The sequence below is a fragment of the Theropithecus gelada genome, chromosome 5, assembly GCF_003255815.1.
Source record: "Theropithecus gelada isolate Dixy chromosome 5, Tgel_1.0, whole genome shotgun sequence".
NCBI classification, from domain to species: Eukaryota; Metazoa; Chordata; class Mammalia; order Primates; family Cercopithecidae; genus Theropithecus; species Theropithecus gelada.
In genome coordinates, this window is record NC_037672.1 from 183,417,230 (window position 1) to 183,436,791 (window position 19,562).

At 43.4% G+C, this 19,562-nt stretch overlaps 1 protein-coding gene across 4 annotated transcripts in view; it reads right to left on the reverse strand.

Annotated features, from left to right (window-relative positions):
- Positions 1–471: 471 nt before the first annotated feature.
- Positions 472–19,562, reverse strand: part of FAT1 (FAT atypical cadherin 1) — a 148,168-nt gene continuing 129,077 nt past the window's right edge. For 2 of the 4 annotated variants that reach the window (XM_025384996.1, XM_025384997.1), the window contains exons 17-27: positions 19,365–19,508; positions 17,746–17,943; positions 16,548–17,349; positions 16,270–16,401; positions 14,658–14,815; positions 13,282–13,744; positions 11,360–11,513; positions 11,068–11,178; positions 9,925–10,556; positions 8,762–8,899; positions 472–1,900 (exon numbers count right to left, since the gene is read on the reverse strand). In XM_025384996.1, coding sequence (XP_025240781.1) covers positions 1,272–1,900; positions 8,762–8,899; positions 9,925–10,556; positions 11,068–11,178; positions 11,360–11,513; positions 13,282–13,744; positions 14,658–14,815; positions 16,270–16,401; positions 16,548–17,349; positions 17,746–17,943; positions 19,365–19,508 — 3,561 coding nt within the window. In that variant the 3' untranslated portion in view covers positions 472–1,271. Of the gene's footprint in view, positions 1,901–3,042; positions 3,079–5,784; positions 5,845–8,761; positions 8,900–9,924; positions 10,557–11,067; positions 11,179–11,359; positions 11,514–13,281; positions 13,745–14,657; positions 14,816–16,269; positions 16,402–16,547; positions 17,350–17,745; positions 17,944–19,364; positions 19,509–19,562 lie in introns of all 4 variants that reach the window. The other 2 variants (XM_025384994.1, XM_025384995.1) reach the window with 2 other exon arrangements.

Genomic DNA, 19,562 nt, shown 5'->3' on the forward strand with positions numbered 1-19,562 from the left:
ATCCTGGCTAATACGGTGAAACCCCGTCTCTACTAAAAAATACAAAAAACTAGCCGGGCGAGGTGGCGGGTGCCTGTAGTCCCAGCTACTCGGGAGGCTGAGGCAGGAGAATGGCGTGAACCCGAGAGGAGGAGCTTGCAGTGAGCTGAGATCCGGCCACTGCACTCCAGCCTGGGTGACACAGCGAGACTCCGTCTCAAAAAAAAAAAAAAAAAAGTTACACTTTTTACTTGTGGCTATAGTTTTGAGCCTTATCAAGTAGCTATATACCGCCACCTGGTGGCCAGCTCCGCGTGGCCAGCCTGGCTTTTGGTCAGGGTAGAGAGGATGTACACCTTTACGCCTTGTCCACTAAAAGCAAATACATCAATATCCAACCTTCCATTCATCCATTCTTCTCTCTCAACTCAGCCACGGAATCCTGAACAGGAGGATCAATGGGAAGGAAAAAAGAGGCAGTAAAGCTCATGGATTTTATTAATAATTTATTGTCAGTAAGAAAGACTGGCTAATGGTAGTTTTCATTAAAAACCTTTACAAGACCATTGCATCACAAATATACAGACACTATAAAAACTGTGTCATGGTGGATTTGGCTCTAAACAGGTATGCAGAAGGTCCCCGTTACACTTTCCAATAATGAAAAATGTTTATAATTCTAAATACAGCAACCCATGTAACACATGTTCACGTATCATATCTCTCCCTCATCCTATGTACAGCTAGAAATGCACTGAAATGTACCAACAAAACGTCATACTTCAGTGGGAAAAGGGAAAAGACAGAGTGAAACCCTGGTTATAGTGAAAAAAAAAAAAAAATCAGGGTGCTAGATAATGGCACTAACACCACCAAAACTCAGTTGAAACAAATGCACAAAATATCTTGGAAATCTAGTTAAAACTATGAAAAATCAAATCTGTACATAAAATTTACAAAAAAAGAGAGACAGGAAAATTAAAATAATCAAATCTATATAAATACATGAATCATGCTGACGACAGGACAGGACTGATTTTCGTTTCACTATTTTAACACAGACAGATGTAAATCCCAAAAGATGTTGGGAAACGGCACAGCCGATGGAAAGCTCACGATGACAGTAGTCGGGACACTGGAAATGGCCAGCACGTCCAGAGGCGCAGGACCCAGCGCAGCCATGGCCATTCAGCTCACCGAAAAAAGCCTGGGAGCACTGCTGCAAGAGCAACGCGGATACTCCTATCATCTCTAGGTTCACTAAAGTCAGGCACTTTGGGGGGAGTTGAGAGTCAGACTTCCGTATGCTGCTGGGAATCCAGGGGCGGGATCATCACCTCTTCAAAGTGGCCGTCGTCCCCGCTCTCATAGTCACTCATCATCACCTCGGACTCCACTTCGCAGCAGGCCGACACGTCGGAGCAGGAGGCCGTGGAGGCGTACACGGACATGGGCACGCTCTCCACAGCGGGCACCTCCAAGTGTCTTTGATACCCTGGCGGGTAAGGGGCATGGGATTCTCTACAAGTACTATTCTCGCCAGTGCCTTTTGTTTGAGGTTCAGACATATCGAGGGGATAAAAATTGGGCAAATACTGATTCAAGGTGAACCTCTGCCGGTTTCTTGATGAAGAACCCACGCTACCCACAGCAGGCATGTCTCTAGGAGGGTGGATGGACTCAAACTGATCGCCGAATTCGGGCGGTAACGGTGGCAGCTCGTCCGCGGCGGGGAAGTCTTCGGGGGGTGGAGGAAAATCACTTTCGATGTCGTAGCCTCCAGGGTAATAGTCCGTATCGATGGCGTTCGGATCTGCCGAGTACAGGGGTGTCTGCTCATCAATCACCTCATAGTTGGGGAACTCCTGTATGTCCGGCAGAGGAACGCTTGGCATCCAATCTGATGTATCCCAGTGATACCCTTGGTAGACAAGAAATGAGATGTCAGTGTGTTTTCTCCTGAGTTTTTGTGCCATGGAAAGAGCTCAGTGTATCAAAGACACAACTGCATTTCTGCCTTCATTCAAAGTTCACCAGTGGAAATTCCTCGTCTTTACTTTGAAGACATCCCCCAACCACTCCAGTTTAAAGACCCTATGACCTAGGCTCGATTTCTAAAATGTGGACTTACAGTTTTATGTACACAACTTAACATTCACGGAAACAAAAGGAGTCCGAAGAGAAATGGGATGCTAGCATTGAAATGATATACATGTTTCCACAAATGATTCTAACCAGCCTTTTAACGTTTCTTCTGTAATGTAGAACCCATTGCTCTATAGGAAGAGAAGTATTGATTCAGTCTTAGGACATTAGTGAACTATCCAGTGTCACTTGATCTGCACTACTACTCACTAAAAAAATACTGATCAATGCAACTTAAAAAAAACTTTCATTTCTATTTTTTGTAGAGACAGGGTCTCACTATGTTGCCCAGGCTGGTCTTAAACTCCCGGCCACAAGCAATCTTGCCAACTCAGCTTCCCAAAGTGCTGGGATTACAGGCCTGAGCCATCAGGCCCAGCCAATGCAACTTTTTAAAGGAATAAAAGTAATCTTTAACATGCTGAAGTTGAGAAAAGAAGCTGCCTTCATAATAATGTAGCAAGTTTAATATTAAAATTACTATTTTTCATTAGCCCTCAGACAACAAATTAACTTAATATAGGTATATATCAAAGCATGCCCCCAATTCAAGCAAAATACAATTGAACAAGCATTGCAAGATTATAACACAGCCTCTGATACACTGTAACAATCTGTGTTACTTTCAAAAGGACTGTGATCCTTTTGGACTATATAAAGCATCACTATTAAAAAAAAAAAAACTTCCAATTTTGGAATAGTTTTTTTTTTTCCTCCTTAGGATTTAAAAAAATCCTCGGAGAGGCGGGAGAAGGTTAGGCAATCCGTGCTTTGAATGCAAAGCGCACACACATGCAGCCATGTACTTAGTTACTGCTGCAAACACTGGGCGACCCAGTGCAGTCAGTTGGCACTGGGGCAAGGCTTGACCCATTGTTTTTAGTGAATATCAATGAATAACTGGCATGCATAAGTCACCTCTTGGTTTGCTGAGGTCAGGAGCAGCCAAAGATTCTTTTGGTGGCAGAGTAGAAAAAAAAGAAAACATTTGTAATTAAAACAGACCGCTGAAAAGGCAATAAAGGTAAGTACACAGAACAATGAAAACTGCTTACAAAGGACCAATCAGCCATACAACACGTCCTTACGCCAGTATCTACGACAATTCCAAATGGCTGAGAAACGTATGTACCACAAATAAAATGGAATATGGAAGTGGAGGAAAAAGACCGAGGAATGATGAACCAGAGATTTGGCCAGAAAACTCAAATATTATTTTCTTTTCCTTGTTTCTGACAATCACTGCCTGAAAACACAGAATTTTCTTAGGAATAATTAAAACAATCAGGCTCTAATAAAATATAAACTGATCAGATTACATAGGTGATAATCCAAATACATGTACAGCTACATAATGCACACTTTATAGCACATTGCAACTTCAAAGGACATTAAATTCAGAGGAACTCATCGGCAAACTTAGATACTTAAAGACAGGTCTACAAGCTGAAGATCTCTCCAAACTGTATGTAGTTTGAGTATGTTTAATATTTACACTGTGAGCCATTCCCTAAAGAGACCACGGCTACACTTAACCCCCATGTCTGTAACTACACTTGCTCTGCCAGCGCCCAGCATCTATACACAGAAGCCTAGCAGGAAGTGTAACCAAGTGCATGTAAATCCCACTATCAGTTAGGGCCATGAGACGCCTGCCCTGTCCCTGGCTAACCTTCAGGTTCTCTCTTTGAAATGGGGTGAAAATCCCTTAGAGTTGTTACGAGGATTAAACAGGATAATGCAGGTTAAGCACTGTCAGAAAGTATCAATAACTGTAAAAGTAGACATCACGGTAGAAAAACGGTCACATCAGTGATTTTTTCAAACAAAGCTTTCTATGCATTCAACAGTGTTATAATTTGGACAAATATTTGATAGTTCACTTCTGGAAATTTCAATAATTTTAAAAGACTGTGGTGTCTCTAAAAAATGAATAAGCCAGCATTTAGGTAACATGTATCTACAGAATCATTTTTAAGTCTAGTAACAAACGTAGCAATTCCTTTAAACAAAAAAAGATCAACAACTTTTGTTACTTAGGCACTAGTAACAGCTTTCAAATTTAACTTCAAAGTAATACCTTTCAACTTTATTTTTTTTATTTTTTATTTTTTTTATTTTTTATTTTTTTTTTTTTTGAGACGGAGTCTCACTCTGTCGCCCAGGCTGGAGTGCAGTGGCCGGATCTCGACTCACTGCAAGCTCCGCCTCCCGGGTTCACGCCATTCTCCTGCCTCAGCCTCCCGAGTAGCTGGGACTACAGGCGCCAGCCACCTCGCCCGGCTAGTTTTTTGTATTTTTTAGTAGAGACGGGGTTTCACCGTGTTAGCCAGGATGGTCTCGATCTCCTGACCTCGTGATCCGCCCGTCTCGGCCTCCCAAAGTGCTAGGATTACAGGCTTGAGCCACCGCGCCCGGCACCTTTCAACTTTAAATTCAATGTACACTTCTTGGATACGCCAAAAAATATTTTTCAATGAAGAAGATTGCAATGAAGGAACTATTGAAATTCTGCTTCTATAAACTTCAGTAATATTTACAACACTGAAGGTCATCAGTTTAAAACTAAAACTTCGCTAGACAAAATACAGATACCTTTCTGATTCGCCAAGTAAAAACATAGTACTTCTTAGGAAAAGAAGCGTAGGCATCATCAGTAACTGTAACGATGAACATTGGAGCATCTAGCCTCTTCCGCCTGATATCAAACGGGGCACAGAGCTATCCTCCCGCCTCTTCCGCCCGATATCAAACAGGGCACAGAGCTATCCTCCCGCCTCCCTCCTCCTGACAGCGTCATGTCCGAGCATAAGGGATGCCCCGAGCTCTATGATGGCGACGTCTGTGTACTCGACAGCCTATGTAAGCAGTTCTCAAGTGGGAGCTCTAGGCCCGTACCATCAGAGCTACCTGGGAACTGGTGAAAAATACAAATTCTCAAGTCCCAACCCAGATCTATTGGATCAGAAATGCTGGTGCTGAGAAGCAGCAATTGGGCTTTTAACAGTCCTCCAGATGTCACATTACAGTTTGAAAAGTTCTAGCCTGTGCCTTCCCCATGTGATGAATTTCAGTGCACTAATAAAGGGCTATTTTAATTTAAAATAATTTGGGGGAGGTGGTCAACGTCCTTTCTTACAACTCTGAGCAGATAAAGCTTCACATTAAATAATTTTCAGTAAACTAAATATGAAAATATGCTCTGACCATGCTCTACACCCTTTTCTTCGACCATACTCAGGGAAAAACCAAAAGTGAAGAGTCAGTTACAGGTTAATTATGAAAGCCTTATGTTATTCAAGTCTTATTCCTGTTCACCTGAAGAGGGATTTTTGTTTCAAAACATTTTAGGTAAAATTACTTCTGAACTTTTTTTTATATTGCACCACCTATAGATAAGCTCTCAAGATCTCATGGTTACTTCTGTTGTCTGTGTAAATCACTATGAATGGTAAAAAGCAACAAAGACATAACATACATCAAAATATTTTTTGCAAAGCACTCATATTACTTATCTACACACCTGCATAAAATAAAAGGACTCAACCCCCTCAAAACCACAAACTGTGTTTTCCTACCATTGCAGTAGGCAATGCAGCCGCGCTCCGTGACACAGCTGCCGCAAGACACAGACACAAGCACGAGCACTTACAACTGTACCTTCTGTGCTCACCGTGTCAACCACAGCATTGACAAGGTGCATTACAGTCACTAGGGAAGCTTGCAAAAAGGTACAAAAGCAGTCAATTAGGAACATCTTCAGTTAGTTAGAAAACAGTGCATGAAACAGAATTTTATATTATACCATTTCTACCTCAAATTCAAACTGAGGAGTGCTTTAACACAACCACGTAATGATGCGTGGTCTCCTCACTGTTAATTGTGTGTCTCTGAGACTTTTCTAATCAAGCTATGTATTTGTTACTATTAATCAAAGGAATCATGCAAACATATTTTATTGCAATTTAGACAAAACATTTTAACTTTAAATTGTTTCACAATTACAATTATGGATCATGTCAGGCCAGAACGATGCTTATTTTAACATCTTATAGGCAAGCCTCGACATTCCAAGACTACGGTCTGTGGCACGCCACTCTTCTGGCCGTGTAATCACTCACACATTGTCCCCCCAAAAAAGAAATTGAAGGAGAAACTATGCAATCTAAAACAAAAATGGTTTTGTCCCTGTTCTGTTTTCCCTGCAAATTTGTCTGTTTGCAGATGGATGAATCGCTGGTGAGCTAACGTACCAGGAGAGGAGACTGCCTGTTTCCTGTGTAAATTCCCTTTTTGTTTGTGTATCAGATTGTTTTAAAATAACTATGCCAAGGTAAATATGTATGCATGTAGTAGGCAGAAGGCTGGCCCTCAAACAGTGCACGTCCTAATCCCAGGAGCCTGAGAATATGTCACTGTACATTGGCAAAAGTGACTTGATGCAGTGCAGGTAAGGAAATTGAGATGAGGGATTTCCCTGGATTATCTGGGTGGGCCCAATATAATCATAAGGGCCACTTTTCAGCACAGAGACTTGCCCAGTTACGGCTGGGGGAGCTCTGCTGACAGAAGGGTGGTCAATGAAACGCTGTGTTGCTGTCTCTGAGAGATGGAAGAGACCAAGAGTCAAAGAATGTGGGCAGCCTCTAAAAACCAGGACAGGAAGGAAAACAGGTTCTTCCCTAGAGCTGCAGAAGGTAATGCAGCTCTACTGATCGCACGATTTTAGCCCTGTGAGACACAGGGGTTGGACCTCTAAGCTACAGAACGACAGCAAGACAAGTCTACATTGTTTTAGGCCACAAAGTCTGTGGTAATCGGTAACAATGGCCCCAGAAAACTGAGAATACGATGCAGGAAGAGACTCTCAGCAGACTTTCAGCTTACAACTGATAATTACATTACGGTAATGAGTAAAATAAAAATACTCCTGTATATATGGTTTTTCTCTGCGTTGTGTTACCTGGAAGCTAGCTTTCCTAATTAATTTGACCATAACTTATTAAAAGCACTTGGGACTTTTTTTTTGTTTTTTGTTTTTTTGTTTGTTTGTTTTGTTTTTTTTGAGACGGAGTCTCGCTCTGTCGCCCAGGCTGGAGTGAGTGGCGCCATCTCGGCTCACTGCAAGCTCCGCCTCTCGGGTTCACGCCATTCTCCTGCCTCAGCCTCCCGAGTAGCTGGGACTACAGGCACCTGCCACCATGCCTGGCTAATGTTTTTTGTATTTTTAGTAGAGACGGGGTTTCACCGCGTTAGCCAGGATGGTCTCGGTCTCCTGACCTCATGATCCGCCTGCCTCGGCCTCCCAAAGAGCTGGGATTACAGGCGGAAGCCACCGCGCCTGGCCACTTGGGACTATTATTGAGAAGACTGATGTTTCAACAACAAGAACTAGAAAGACAATGCTGATAAAATTCTGAAATGTATTTATAAAGAGCATTTAGGGGCCAAGATATAAATTATTACATAAACTGGAAACAGGAACTTCTTAGAATTAAAACTGATAAGACATAATTCTATCTTGTTGGTTTAACAAGCAAAGCTATGTCCATACACTCTATTCCTAATAAACACAGGTATATTTTGATACCATATATATATATACACACACACACACACACTTGAAATCAGAAATGATAGCACACACTTATAGCTATCTTTAGTCATTTGAAAAACGACTCCTCAATAGATAATGAATATATGGATTTATGGACTATATATACGATGTATTATGGACTATATTACTCTCGATTGAATAATTATTAGTGGGTTACCCTTTTTCCACCAATGAAATATTTGAAATGTATAATATACATATCAATATGTTTAATAACATATCAAACATATTACACGATTATACAATTAAAAATTATCATTCAACTTACTAATTCTGAGATTTGAAAATTTCCACTAAAAACTACATTGTATTACTATTTGAATACTGACAATTTTCTCTACTGGTATATATTAATATGGCAAAGCTGGTTATCAATGTGATTTACCCTGGGGAAATCAGATCAACATAACTGGTGGCAAAGATCCCACTGTCAAACTTTCTTCATTAGAAATATAATCAAACTTACTAGCAATCTCCTAAACTGTGCTCTGTCAGTACGCTCTGATCCACATGGGAGCTAGGGCCGCAGTGGGGTTGGGGAGGAGACAAATAAAACCTTGTAATACCAAAGGTGCTACGGAAATCGAACATTTCAGACTATCACATCTCTTCTTAGAGGGTGTGTGTGTGTGTGTGTGTGTGTGTGTGTGAGACAGTGTGTGTTTGTGTGTGTGCTGCATGGTTAAGAAAGTTGTGAGGAGGATTTCTGAAAAACCCACAAAACTGGGGTAATACTTACTGTTGTGAGAAAAAGCCAATACAAGATTAGTCAATCAGATCCTTCAACAAACATGTTCTTTTCTCTTACTGACAAGTTCAAACACCTATTCATCAAGAACAGTTTAGCGATTTTCCCCAGCAGACATTCATGCAAGTATGTATGGTATTGTTTAAAAGTGGTCCAAGAAAAATGAACACACAGTGAGGCTCTTACGGGTAGCTAGTGCGTCTACACTGTGAGAGAACACAGTAACACAACAAGCAAGCAAAGCACAGCGTTTCAGCACACTGCTGCCTCACCATTGTCATCGCACGACTCGGACTGGAAGGAGCTCAGGGACTGCACTTCGGACAGGCTTTCCCGGGCACTGTACGGCTGGGAAGGCTTTTCCTCTAGAGGCTTCTTGGAAAGACAGGGATCGAGATCCACCACTTTAGCTAAAAGGAAGGATGACAAACATTAAGTATATGGGCCAAGACGGTTTTGTTCACCGCTGAATCCTGAGACGCACCATGCACTACCCAACGACGGCCTGAGATTTACTGAATAAATGAACGACTGAAAGAAAAACAGAAACACCTTACAAACGCAAACGAAGACATAAAAAACACCCCGCACAGAAAGACCTACGCATCATCTCAGAGATTATTCAGAGTAGAAATTGCCCATAAGCATGCCTATGGATATCATTAGACAATAAAGACTGCTAACATTTTCTTTTAAAATAATAGGTACAGCTTTAAAAAAAAAAGCATCAAATATATGTTAGGTCACTAATATAAATATTTCCACTTCTCCAGGTCATATTTTTAAAAATCCTAGCATGAAGGCCGGGCGCAGTGGCTCAAGCCTGGAATCCCAGCACTTTGGGAGGCCGAGACGGGCAGATCACAATGTCAGGAGATCGAGACCATCCTGGCTAACACGGTGAAACCCCGCCTCTACTAAAAAATACAAAAAACTAGCCAGGCGAGGTGGCGGGCGCCTATAGTCCCAGCTGCTCGGGAGGCTGAGGCAGGAGAATGGCGTGAACCTGGGAGGCGGAGGTTGCAGTGAGCTGAGATCGCGCCACTACACTCCAGCCTGTGCAACAGAGCAAGACTCCGTCTCAAAAACAAAAAAAACCACATCCTAGAACAAAAATGCTCCCGATTATTTTTTTTTACATATTAATAAACTCAAAAATTATAGATGAGAACCTTTATCAATTATAAAATGAAACAGCCTCTCCAGAATATTAACTAAAACATGACTAGATTCAATTTCTTAATTAAAATAGCATCATAGCCACAATGCTCAGCCAGCACTCAGGACATCCAGAAAAGTTTCAAATCATTTTAAAGATTTCAGTCTGAGCATACTTGTCTCTAACAAACAGTACACACGTGCTGACTGGACAGAACTTGTAACCTGACTGTTTACCTCAAGTGACATTTTAGTGAGATGAAAAAATGGCTCTTACTGTCATAGTCAAAGTCCCAGCTGGGCTTCTGTATGGAGTCGCTGTCAGAAGGGGAGTTCGAAGGCGGTGGGGGAGGCAGGTTTGGCGCCACACTGCAGACTGCCACTGCTTTTCGGTGCCCATGCACAGACTCGGGGTTGAAAGTGCTGAATTCGGGATGCTCTGGGATGGCAGATCCTTCAAAGGAATTTCGGTCGAGATTGTTTCTTGAGTCACTTGGAATACTCGGGGTGTAGGAAATAGGCCGGACAGGCACCTGGGGTGGTACGTCTGAGTAAATGTTCTTATTTAGCTTGGAATCAAAATATGGTCTCTGCAAGAAAGCTGTCGTGGGTCCCAGGTGCTTGTCTTCAGGTGCAGCCTGATGCTTCTTTTTCCGACTAATCATCTTACGGCAGAGAACAAACACCACCACCAGTAAAAATATCCCTGCTATAAACACAATGATTCCGATTCCTTCCGCCAGCCCAATGTTCCACGGCGTGGACACGTACTGGTTGGGTGCAGCGTCCTCGCAGTGGCGTCCTCTGTACTCGTGGCTGCAGTTGCAGTGATAGGAGCCGTGTGTGTTCTCGCAGAGGGCCCCGTGTCGGCAGGGGTTGCCAGCGCACTCGTCAATATCACTCTGACACCTGCCACGAAAGTCAGGAATGAGGACAGACGTCTGTAGCATACGCCAGCATATGCCAGGCTCAATCCTTAGAGACTGAAGACGAATCCCTCCTTGCTGAGTTATGTGAAGATCAAACCCAGACATGAAACAACTAAAAAGTGCAACCTTGACAACCACGACAAAAGACCTTTTGTGGAGAAACCAATCATGTGATCACATGCTTTCGATGTCTATTTGGGAAGGAAACCTATCAAGCCAATATTAATGGCCATTTTCCTAGGATCCAACAGACTACTACATCAACCCCATTGTCTAAACATTAGTTTTTTCAAGTATTATAATATATTATATTCATCTGCTTGATATTTCATTTTAAAGAGTGAAAAGATTGTAAATTATATAAGGGGCCAATATGAGGATTATCAAAATCTGACACAACGTAGTTCAAGTCACCGAAGGTCTGTTGCATCTGCCGGTCAATATGACACTATGAAAAGGTGTGAATCTAAATTTTGAAAGAAACCATTTACCTTTCTCCCCTAAAACCTGAATCACACTGACAAACGGCACCATCCAAACTGTCAAAGCATGTTCCGCCATTCTTACAGGGGTCATCTTTGCAGTACGGACTAAGCTGACACCTGAAGAGTAAGGAGAGACAGACATAAACCTCACGATCCGACTGCAAATAAATACAGCAAAACGAAAGCAACACAGAAAACATTAGCAAATCAACGTGGAGACTTTTTACATGCACCATTTTATGTTTAAAAAGAATTTTATGCTACAATTAATTATAGAAGTTAAGAAAAATACACATACCTCTGACCAGTATATAACCCTCTACACTGGCAAACAAAGCCTCCGTTGTCGACAACACACGTGCCCCCATAGAGGCATGGGTTGGAGGAACACGGATTGACGCTTATCTCGCAGTACGTCCCTATGTATAAGGCGCTGCATTTGCAGTAATAACCTAAATTGGCAAAAAGGAACAAAAAAGTCTTATCACTCAATGACTCAGAAACCTGGTCTTAATTATATTGCTTTTTATCTTTAAGATTTAGTTCTCCGAGGTCCGTAAAAGCTCGTAAAATTCTCACTCTCTCTGGGAAAAAAGTTGGCTACGTCGACAAGCCTTCAGCTGCTGGTAAACCGAAACACACAGAATTGAAGAGAGAACTGTTAGCTTTAGTTCATCACAATTGGCATTAAGATCATTAGGTCAAACATCCAGAGGAGGAAAATGCAGTTCTTTACTTGAGTGACCATGTATATAGACAGCACCACTTCACATCTCAAGTTATTTGCAATTCACAAGCATTGAAGGATTAAATGAGAAAATAATGAATGTGAAAAGCACTTCAAAGACTATAAATTACCTTTCAATATTTTTATTTTCTGAGACAGGGTCTTGGCTCTGCTACCCAGGCTGGAGTGCAGTGGCTCGATCTCAGCTCACTGCAGCCTCAAACTCCTGGGCTCAGGAATCCTCCCGCCTCAGCCTCCTGAGTAGCTGGGACTACAGAGGCATGCTACCATGGCTGGCTAATTTTTTAAGTTTCTGTAGAGATGGGGTCTCCCTGTATTGCCCAGGCTGCCTCACTCCTAGTCTCAAGCGATCCTCCGGCCTCAGCCGCTCAAACGTGTAAAGATTTAAGAAAGGAGATCATCGTATCTGTTCAAAGCAGTAGGAAGAATGTCAAGTCTGTGACAGGTGGTGTGGCAGATCTTCCACCTGCCTGCCTTGGGGCACACTGCAGCACAGCGCTTCCCCGCCCCCCCAAAGCTGGCGTGGCTGTGGGTTTTTCTCAGGATGAAGAACTGTGGTGCCCCGGGCCAGGGCCTGCAGGAGCCAGGGCATGGCTGCCACGCGCCTTCACTCCGGCTTCGGGACCACGGGAGTGCATGTCAGGAAAACACCTCTCTCAGCCTCATCCCTAAGTGACAAAATGAGGACAGCCTCCTTGCTAACCGGGTTTGGACGTGTAACTGATACAAGCACAGTATAAACCAGAGCGTTTCTGTGGGGATGGCCTGGCCCACTCTATGCACACGGCATGCAAATACACTGCCCGAGAGAACAGGAGAAAACCAAAGCTTTGGAAATCCCACTTAATTACAGCATTGTTTTTGCTCTATTCATTCTACCAAGCTCTGTTTGGCATGACAACTGTCATTTTCCTAACTATACCCTATTATTGGTAAGGGGGCCTAGCAGGAGTCCAGGGTGCAAAAGACCCAGAGTACCCCACTAGGCCGGGGCTTCAAGACAGACAGATACAGCAACGCTTCCGGAGGGATACAGGGCCTTCTAGAAAATCATATTCCCAACTATTGTTGCCAGCAAGAATCTAGCAGGCCCTCTGCACTGAGCCATTAGATAAAAGGTGATACAAAGAACAAAGAAGGGGTAAGTAGCACGAATTCTAAATTCCCCTGGGTCGATGACTATGGAGTTAAAGGAGGGTTCGGAGTCACCGGGGTGCCTCCTGCTCGGGCGCTGGGACGGCGCTGCAGGCGTGCGGCAGTCGGGGGGGCAGTACCTGCAGCCTGGGCACTAGAAGAGCACCAAACCCAGCTCTGCTCCCGTATGAGGGATGCTGCCCAATTCCAACACTGCCTGCAGTGTCTGACAATATTATCTGAATCAAAAGAGAAAAAAATAAAAACAATACCTGGGGGGCTTCCCCTGAAATGCATACATGTGTACGGCTTACAGATGGTGACGTTACGGAGCCTACCTCCGGCAGGTGACGGACTGCAAATGCCTCCGTTCTGGCAAGGGCTGCTGGCGCAGTCTTCCGTAGCCGTCAGGGAGCACCCTGGAGACACACCCGCCGACTCCTCCATGTGGGCATAGCTTCTGGGTTTGCTGTTGAAGGGCAGCTCCTGCCCATTCAAATAAATGGAATCCATACAACCCCTGAAACCATTAGCAACTTGAGGACTTCTTCCATGCCGTGTTCCCTGCTGACGGATGTGGCCACCAAAAAACACGTAGTTATCCAGGTTCAAGGTTTTCAGAGTCCCTGGGGCTGTGCCCGATGCAGTGTGAACTTGGTCTAGAACCAAGCGAGCATAGTTTCCATTCACTTCCAAGGACACTGCGTGCCACTGCCCATCATTGACCTGAATGCTCTGAACAGAGACGATGCCAGGGCCACTGCCACAGTCGAACTTGTACTGCAGCCTTCCATTATGAATCTAGGATAAAAACAACGACTGTTCACATCACTCTCACAGACCCTTCAGTGAGAGTACTTGATCACAAATCTACAGGAGACGGATTGGGAGTGAGGGTAGAAGGGTAAGGCCTTTCATTTAAGTACTACAGAGTGCAGATTCATTGTCCACTGTACAAATCATTAAAATGCGTCTTTTAGGAATATCAAGTCATAATGCACATCCACAAAGCATCACGGACGGAAGCCAATAATTAACTATTAACTGAACACATACAGCATTAGGTAATAGCGAAAGTCAAAACTGAATTATGTTTTTAGAAAAGGTGGGCAAGGTATGTATCACTGGAAACACGTGGGATGTCTCTATAAACTGTCACTTTTTTTTTTTTTTGAGACAGAGTTTCGCTCTTGTTGCCCAGGCTGGAGTGCAGTGGTGTGATCTCAACTCACTGCAACCTCTGCCTCCCCTGTTCAAGCGATTCTTGTGCCTCGGCCTCCCGAGTAGCTGGAATTACAGGCATCCGCCACCACATGTGGCTAATTTTCTGTATTTTTAGTAGAGAGCGGGTTTCGCTATGTTGGCCAGGCTGGTCTCAAACTCCTGACCTCAAGTGATCCACCCATCTCAGCCTCCCAAAGTGCTGGGATTACAGGCGTGAGCCACCACACCCAGCCACCACCATTAAAATGTAGTATGGCCTACAGTTTGAATGTTAACTGTCACACGGACCTAAATCTCTATGTCATGGCAGAGCAAAAAGAGCTCTTCATCCCACAAAGTCTAAAACTTGGACAGGCATCAATGAACTGTTTAAATGTGGAATTCAACCATTTCACTTACTTTATTATCTGTGCAAATTAACAATCTGAACATAAAATGAAATGTATGGTTTGAAAGTCTTCCACTAAGACGCAACACTGGAGAAACATACCTCCAAGATGCTATAGTCAGTTCCTCGCGCGTACATGACAACCGCATGCATGGAATACGTTCTGAGCCTCATGGTCAGTTTCATCTCTAATTTGTTTTCATTTTCCGTCAGACGGTATTTCACATAGCTGTTTCCAGTCAGTGTCATAGATGAACTCCCTGTGAATTGTAAAGAGGAAAAAATAAACCAGAACCAAATTGAAGGATATTCTTTAAAGTATGACTCCCCTGCACCCTTTGAGACTGATTTAGGGTTTTACTTAAGATTATAACATTTTAATATCCAGTTCTGTGGGAAAATGTCTATTTGCTTAATGAAAAGCACAGCATGACTGGCTCTCTGTTTGGAAAGAATAAATTTGACTACTGCATCACACAGAAATGAATTCTAATGAAAGATTAAATATAAAAACGTTCAGTATAAAATTATAAGAAAATTTCAGAAAATAGTTATATATGGCCTCAAGGTGATTTAAGAAACCTTTTCAAGCAAAATCAAACAATCCCCATTCCCAAAAGAAGACGAAAATGTCATCAATCTCCAGAGATGGCAACTGTTATATAAAATGATGTAGAACTGACTAAATGACAATAAATTTCAAAATGACAAGAGACTTATTAACAAATCAAAAAATATAAATATAGATGATATAAAGACAGAGGAAACTACAACATTGTGAATGTCAATACTCCTAATACACAAATAACTCTACACATTGATACTAAGAAACAAATAACCCAGACCATCAAACAACATGAACAGGTAGGCCACAGCAGAGGCAATACTGATAGGAAATGAACAAATGAGATGAAAACTTTTAAAGTAGCCAAAGAAATGCAAATTAAAATAATAATTAGGTATCATTTCACACCCATCAAATAGATGGTGGGGAATTCGTTTTATAATAAACAATGTTCAATGATGTCAAGAGAATGGAGAGTGAAACCTTCATACATAACTGGAAGAAATAAAAATTAATATGACTCTCTGGAAAACTAACATAGTGATATCAAAAAATTTAAAATGTCACTGATCTTTGATGTAGCAAGTTCTAGTTTTATAATGTATATGCTGTATAGAAATGAACGCATCAGTATGTAAAGATACATGTAATCTGTTTATCTGAAAGAAACAGAACAACTGGAATCTTTAGACATAAGAATCATGTTGAGTAAGTACAGTTACGCTGGAAAACATTATCCAGCTATCCAAAAGAATCAGGTGTATAGGTACTGGCTTGGAACATGAAAGCTGCCCTTTACCATACTGCTAAGCGGAGGGAAAAGGCAAGAGGGAGAGAACTGCGTGAGATAGGATCACTCTTGAGTTTCTAGGAAAATCAAACTGCTACATACGGCGCTGCGCTGTTAGCTATACATGTTTACATAATCACTGAAGACCCAGGAGGAGGAAGACCAAATATGAACCAAGGGCTGTGCTATAACAAGAGGAAGCAAAACTGACTACTGTCATTCTTCATTCATCTTCACATCTGTCTTGTTACAATAAACATACTTTGCAGTATGTTTAGAGTCCAATAAAGAAGAAAATTATACAAAACAATGAAACTGATTTTTAAAAAGAAAAGCATGTCCCACCACTCAACTCTCACCTGGGCACTGAGCAAACCTGCCGCCGGGACAGACACAGGTGTGCTTCTCCTCCCGGGGATCAGACACACACTCGGATCCCTCAGGGCACGGATGGTCTTCACAGCCATGGTGGACAGCTGGGCATCTTCCCTCTTCATTCAAAGATAAGAGGGGAGGAAGGGAAATGATAATTAACAGACATTTCAAGAACATGGCCTTGCATGTGTAACCATCAAAGGCTTCCAAGGCCGTCTGAAACAATCTATGACCCCGACTTTCACACACTCATGGGCGCTACCTTTGCAGAGACACACCGCTGCCCTGTGGTGGCGGGGAGTCACAAAGCTCAGTCTGGCTGTGCTGTGTGTTGACATCACACTTTCATCCACAGACACCTTTTCATCGCAGAACTTCCAGGGGCAGTCCAGTCCCGCGCAGAGTTTCTGGAACACATCCAGGATCCGAACTCCAATGATGTCCTCAATATCAGTCACGGAAGAATTAATCTTGTGCAGAAGTTGTTTTGTTGAAATCTGCGCACTACCTGATTTCTCTACAAAAAGTAAGACATCCAGATGTGGGTGAGGTTCAGAGGGCTGCAAACTAACAATGTGTATGTCACTCCTCCTCACACCCAGGATGTTCCGTAAAGCTCGCTGGAAGTTGCGCCAGTAGTCACCCACAAATTCTTCCGGAGTGAGATTGGCAAAGCGGATAGCGATGGTGTGGTTCAACATCTCCTGTGTGACTTGTCTGATATGCACTGTGATGTCAGCCACCGTCGTGAACTTCCCATCTGTCACGCTGACATTGAGAAGGTACTGCCCTATGTCCAGCTTTTTGTGTGCTATCAGCTTGCCCCCTGTGCTGGAAACAGAGAACAGGTTGTCCATCTGAGGATCAAGACTGTAGTTTAGAGTATCATACACGTCCTGGTCTGTGGCGTGGATCTTCCCAATGACGCCACCTGAGTATTCTTCTCCAGAAGCGGTGATGAAAATCTCCAGGGGCAAAATCGCAGGGGGATAGATGCTCTCCTCAATGACCCTAATGTCAATGTATGTCAGAGATGACAACTGAGGTTTTCCATTATCTGCCACCTACAAGAAAAGAAAAATAAAACCACCTTCGTCTATGGCACTGTTTATAACTTAATAACAAAATTTATATTACTCAAGTTCCCAAAAGATTACTAACTGGTAGATATCCATTTCTCTACACAAGAAACGTATCAAAGAAACGGACAGATTTATTTATAGCACTTCACTAATTCACATGAAAACCTAGCTCTGTCAATGACTATGAAAAAATAAACAATGAGCTCCTTTAAAGCGCGGCGGGATAAAAATGGAAGGTATGGCAAAAAACAAGGACAGCAATTCTATGAATGTTTGTTTTTCTATGAAATGTAAGCTGTTCAAACAGAAAAGGGTAACCGTGCCAAGCAGCTCTTCTCTATGAATCCACAACCAAACCACAAAGAAAGCCATTCACACCTTAACCTGCAGTAAGAAATGATCTTTCTCCTTCCTCTTGATGGCAGATGCAGTCAGGAGGTCCCCTTGCTGGTTAACTTCAAACGCCTTCTCATCATTTCCAGTTACAATAGTAAAGACGAAGGGTGGACCGTTATGGGAAGAATCCTCATCCGTCACCACCAGCTGCAGTACGCTGAAGCCCACTGGCTTATTTTCCTGCACAAGATTAGAAACAAAATTAAACAAAAATCCTGGAACATAGCCAGATCTATCTGGGATGGACACATGAGTTTCTATAATATAAAATACATACAAAACAAAGCCTTATCGCTCTATTGGAAGGGAAGAGAAGAGAGGTGGCAAAGGGAGTGTGGTAGTGAGGAGGAGGGAAAGGAGAAGGGGTGTAGCAAAAAGGGAAGAAAAGGAGGCTGAGGAAGGAAACGTGGTAAGAAAGGATGTGTGAGGAGGAGGAGGGAGGAGGGGAGGCAGAAAGGAGGAGGAGTGGGGGACAGGAGGAAGAGCGGAGAGGAGTGGGAGTGCAGGAGAGGAAGAGGACTAGAGGAGAGGAGGAAGAGAGGAGGCCAGGTGTGGTGGCTCACCGCCTGTAATCCCGGCACTTTGGGAGGCCAAGGCGGGTGGATCATCTGAGATCATGAGTTCGACACCAGTCTGGCCAACATGGTGAAATCCCATCTCTACTAAAAATACAAAAATTAGCTGGGTGTGGTGGCGGGCGCCTGTAATCCCAGCTACTTGGGTGGCTGAGGCAGTAGAATCATCTGAACCTGGAAGGTGGAGGTTGCAGTGAGCTGAGATGGTGCCACTGCACTCTAGCCTGAGCAAGAAGAGTATAACTCCATCTAAGAAAAAAAGAGGAAGAGAGGAAGGAAGAGGAGGAGTGGGGAGGAGAAAGAAAAGAAGTTGACAAGAGGAGGAAAAGTGAGGAGGGGGAGGAGGAGGAGTAGTGAGGAGGAGGGATGATGAGGAGGAGTGGCGACGAGGTGGACAGAGGAGGAGAAGGAGTGGAGACAGTGAAATGGGGAGGAAGTGGAGTAGGGAGGAGGTGGGGGAGCAGGTGGAGAGGGGAAGAGGTGGAGTGGGGAGGAGTGGAGAAGAGGTGGAGAGAAGAGGAGGAGTGGGGAGAAGTACGGGGAGGAGGAATGGAGAAGAGGTGGAGGGAGGGGGGAGTGGGGAGAAGGAAGAGAAGGTGGAGGAATGGGGAAGAGGTGGAGGGAGGAGGAGTAGGGAGGAAGAAGAGCAGGGTGAAGGAAGTGGAGTAGATGGGGCGGGAAGGAGGGATTGGGGACTAGAAGAAGAGCAGGAGGGAAGAGGAAGGTCAAGAGGGAGGGGAGAGGGCAGAGAAAAGCACCAGAGGCAGCAGATCTGATTAAACAGTAAGCTCTCAGGAATCCTAGAACAGTGAGAATATCTCAAAAATCAAAGCACAGAAAGAAAAGAGATACAAGCTTGGCTTTATCTTTAAAATGCTCATCTCTTAATATTGATAGAGACTTCTTGAATTCTACATTTCCCATTTTTCTAAAAAGAAACCTTTGGATAAGAAAGAAAAGCAACAGAGGCCAATGGAAAAGCTCGTTCCAAAGAACCCCGTTACCCCCTTGGCACTCAAAGCCCACCTGGATGATGACGCTGTAGTTTCCCCTGGAGAACACGGGCGCATTGTCATTGACATCAGAGACATCGATGTTCACAGTCGTCGTGTTGACTCTGGGTGGACTGCCATTATCAGAAGCTTGAACCGTGAGCGTGTAACCTGAAATCTTTTCGGGGAAAAGGCAGAATGCACGTTCATTTTCACGAGGCCGACAGACAGA